The sequence below is a fragment of the Notothenia coriiceps genome, unplaced genomic scaffold, assembly GCF_000735185.1.
Source record: "Notothenia coriiceps isolate Sejong01 unplaced genomic scaffold, NC01 NC01_scaffold00033170, whole genome shotgun sequence".
In the NCBI taxonomy this organism is placed as follows: Eukaryota; Metazoa; Chordata; class Actinopteri; order Perciformes; family Nototheniidae; genus Notothenia; species Notothenia coriiceps.
Genome location: NW_011365871.1, coordinates 1 through 3,565, shown reverse-complemented (window position 1 = coordinate 3,565; position 3,565 = coordinate 1). Strand labels below are relative to the sequence as shown.

The 3,565-nt window shown below is 44.3% G+C and overlaps 1 protein-coding gene across 1 annotated transcript; it reads right to left on the bottom strand.

The window, feature by feature from the left end:
* Window positions 1-712: 712 nt before the first annotated feature.
* Window positions 713-3,461, bottom strand: LOC104961331 (uncharacterized). Its single transcript, XM_010789600.1, has 4 exons — window positions 2,822-3,461; window positions 2,129-2,246; window positions 2,010-2,047; window positions 713-1,421 (listed from the first exon to the last, which is right to left on the bottom strand). Exons 1-4 carry the CDS (start codon window positions 3,459-3,461, stop codon window positions 862-864), a joined length of 1,356 nt encoding a protein of 451 aa, XP_010787902.1. The 3' UTR covers window positions 713-861.
* Between the last annotated feature and the right edge of the window lie 104 nt (window positions 3,462-3,565).

Here is a 3,565-nt window from a genome sequence, read left to right as displayed (position 1 = left end):
AGCCGGGAGCCAGGAGTGACAGCCACCACGCCCACACAAACAACACAGACAGGGTGAAACAAACAAACACAAAGGAGACGGCTGGAGCAGTACAGACACCACAGCGTTACCTAACTCCACACTACGGGTGCCGGGTACCGGAGGGGAGAGAGAGCGCAGCGAAGGGGGGAGAGAGAGAGCAGCGAAGGGGGATGTAATACGGTTTCTTGATAAAGCTGTGGAGACGGATGTGCTGCAGGGAGGTGGATGCACAACGCACCCAGGAACGAACGCTAGCTTCGGTCCTTTTCCCGTGAGGGAAACTGTGGACTCGATGCCCTGACAGGCTTGAGTTTGTGCAACCTGCACAAACACAAGCTCACCATGATTACAAATGGTGAAATGCAATGTAAAATTACCGAAAAAATACCAGCTCACTAAATCACAACCGCTCAAACCAACTACAAACTACTACCGCGGATTGGGCAGAGAACGAGTCCGAGAAAGTTAACTCCCCCATGTGACGTAGTATGACGCGTTTGACGTTAAAAAAAAGCAGTTTTTAGTAGCAGAGCTCAAAACGGCTCCTTTCCCTCTGAATTCCTGCCCTTATGTCTTGTAAAACATATCAAATCCTGCATTAACATTTTTAATTGTAATTTTCAGGCAAGGTTAATAATACTACATAAATGTAGTAAAAGAAAAAACCTGCAAGTTGCTCTTTAAAGCTGGAACATATGTCTTCACACTCTTAATGCGGATAAACGGGCCTAGGTGTTGATGATGCATAAATACTAACAGCTTTTGTGTGTGTAAGGAGCATAATCAACCAATCAGCTTGATGCTGGTGCTTAAGGATGGATCCATTGTGATCCCCCTTGTTCACTGCAGCAGTCGCTCCCAGTCTAACTCCACCTGACACAGTGACACTGACCCCCCGTAGGCCCACACCCAGAAAGCTGGGTACAGAGGCTCAGTGAAGGTGGAAGTGAAGGTATGGAGGTGGACCATGGTGTCCTGAGAGATGCAGTAGAATGACAGTGAGCCGACAGACCAGTTTAGGTAAACCCCGACTCTGTGGGTGAAGGGTTGTGGCGAGGAGGAACTGAACCTGTCGTTCTGGTGGCACGGCGTGTAGCTTCCCTCTGAACACTCCAGACTCCAGGAGTGCTCGCTGTGTCCCAGCAGACTGCTGCGGGTGTCTCCGTCTCTGGAGATGCTGTTGTAGGAGACGCCAATGTCTGCTCCGCCGCTCCACACCACCTCCCAGTACACCGAGTCCAGAAGCCCCTCCCTGCACAGGATCTGGGGGCAGCGCTCAAACCGGTCCGGGTGCTCCGTGGGCCGGTGGTCCGACCACACCCGGGTCACCTTCCTGTTGCCTTCGGTAAGACGGAGCTCTGAGTTGGCAGTGTTGGGGTCAAAGGTCAAATAACAGGCAACTGAATGAAAAGACAAGGGACAAGATTATTCATTTCAGCAATTATTACGTTCTCCAACAGAAACTCCAAACAGTGGCTGCAAAACATAGAGGGATGTACAATCCCTGTATTCTAAGTATTTCATAGAAAGAAAAGCAGCTGCGGCTCCTAATGATGATTCAGGCTGATTTTCTTCAGGTCAACAAAACATTTCATTATCTAAAAATGTCAAATTATGTTGTAGTTATTCTCTTATTAAAGCTGGTCTGCTGGGGACATCTTTTATAATATTTATTAAAGGAACATAATATAATGTAACAAGTTATCCTATTTTCTGGAGTTTACTCCCTGAACACAAATGTGGGCTCTGCTTAAGCGTTCACGCTGAAGTGCTGCAACAACAGTAACCACCATTTGCTTTGAGCTGGACAACCAGTTATATCTAAAAGACGAAAGATACAAAAAATAACAAGATACATAAAGAAGATAACAAAAAGAAAGCAATTCATTTGTGAAATTAAAATGTTAAATGTTCTAAATACACATATTGTTTCTCAGACAGAAACACCAAATGAAGTGAACTCAGAAGCAGAAAGGTAGAAAGCTTACAGTTTTTCAGTGACCACAAGTCTCCTCCCGGCTGACCGCTGCAGGAGCACAAACAACAACATCATTCAGACGTGACGGAACACTTTTACTGTCAGCAGAGTTCCTGCAGGTCCACTCACCTCCGGTTGTCTTTGTTGGGGTCTCTCAGATTAAGGATACTGGTCTCAGAAGACAGAGGCTCACAGGAAAGATTCTCTGATGGCTTATGTTCTTCTTCTTGTCCTCCTCCTCCTCCTCCTTGTTGTTGTTGTTGTTGTTCTTCTTGTCCTCCTCCTCCTTGTTGTTGTTGTTCTTCTTCCTCTTTTACTTCGTTCACCTTTATCCTCTCGTCTTCTGATGACACTATAGTTGAGTTGTCATTTTTGTAACTTTCTGAAACAGACACATCAAATGAAAATGGAGCTCAGTCGGCAGATCTGTAATATATCCAGTTATTTAATTCTGACAGTAAACCTAAGGTATATGTACTGTTGGGTTTTTGAGACAGATGTAAGAAATTATAGATTACAAATTGTATTGAGTTACAAAACATGGTCAAACAGCTTGACAGGAGCGTCCTGATATTTGACCTCTTAATGCATCCAGCCCTCATTATTATTTGTCTTCCCTTAATTTGAATTACTTATTTAATTAGAGCTAATGAACCCATAGTTACAGAGAAGGCCTATTATTGTCCATAATGCTGTGATATAAAGACTATGGATAGTCTGTAATGGTTTCTAAATGAATGTTTGGTTTAACAGTGAATAGATCCAGCCTATCTGCCTGTGGTGTAGGAACCGTCTCCTCAGTTTGAAGGGTTTCAGAAATACTTTTGTCATCAGAGGAAGTTATATCCCCTTCCCTGTCCTCCACTTTGTGCATCCTGTCCTTCATGTTTTCTGAGATCTTCTCTCCTCTGACTGTCTCTTCGATGGACTCTGAGAGGTTTCCCCTAAAGCCAGCATCCATTTGTTTCTCCTCCTTCTCTGAGAACACCCCTTTAACTTCCTCAGAGTTCTCTACTTTTATGACCAAAGTCTTTTGGTCTCTTCTGAAAAGGCTTTCTGCTGTTATTTTAAAGGTGTTGGATGAATCTTCCTTGGCCTTGTTGTCCCTCTCCTTTGAAGGACCCATTCTGAAGACGCTAGAAAGGTCGTCTTTAAAATGAAGAAAGCTCAGACGGTTGATGGTCTTCTCTGCTGACTGACTTGTTTTAGTATCTGTGGACTTGGTCTCTTTCTCCAAACTGAAGAAACTGGTCACATCTTCTTTAAACTGGCTCAAGTCCTCTTTCAGGAGGTTGAGCGTACTAATGGCAGGTTTATTTTCTGCCTGACTTAATGGGTTTGTGTCCTTGTCCTTGAACACCTTCAACACTTCTTCCTTAAACTGGCTCAAGTCCTCCTTGATGAAACTCAGTGGGTTTATGGATCTTATATCTCTCTGACTTGTTTGACGCAGGTCTTCCATCCCCGTGTTTTTGTCTTTTTGGTCTTCTTGTTCACCATCATCAGTCACATCGTCCTTTTGGAGAGATATTTCCGGCACTTTCTGCTCCCTTTCCTGTGTAGGTT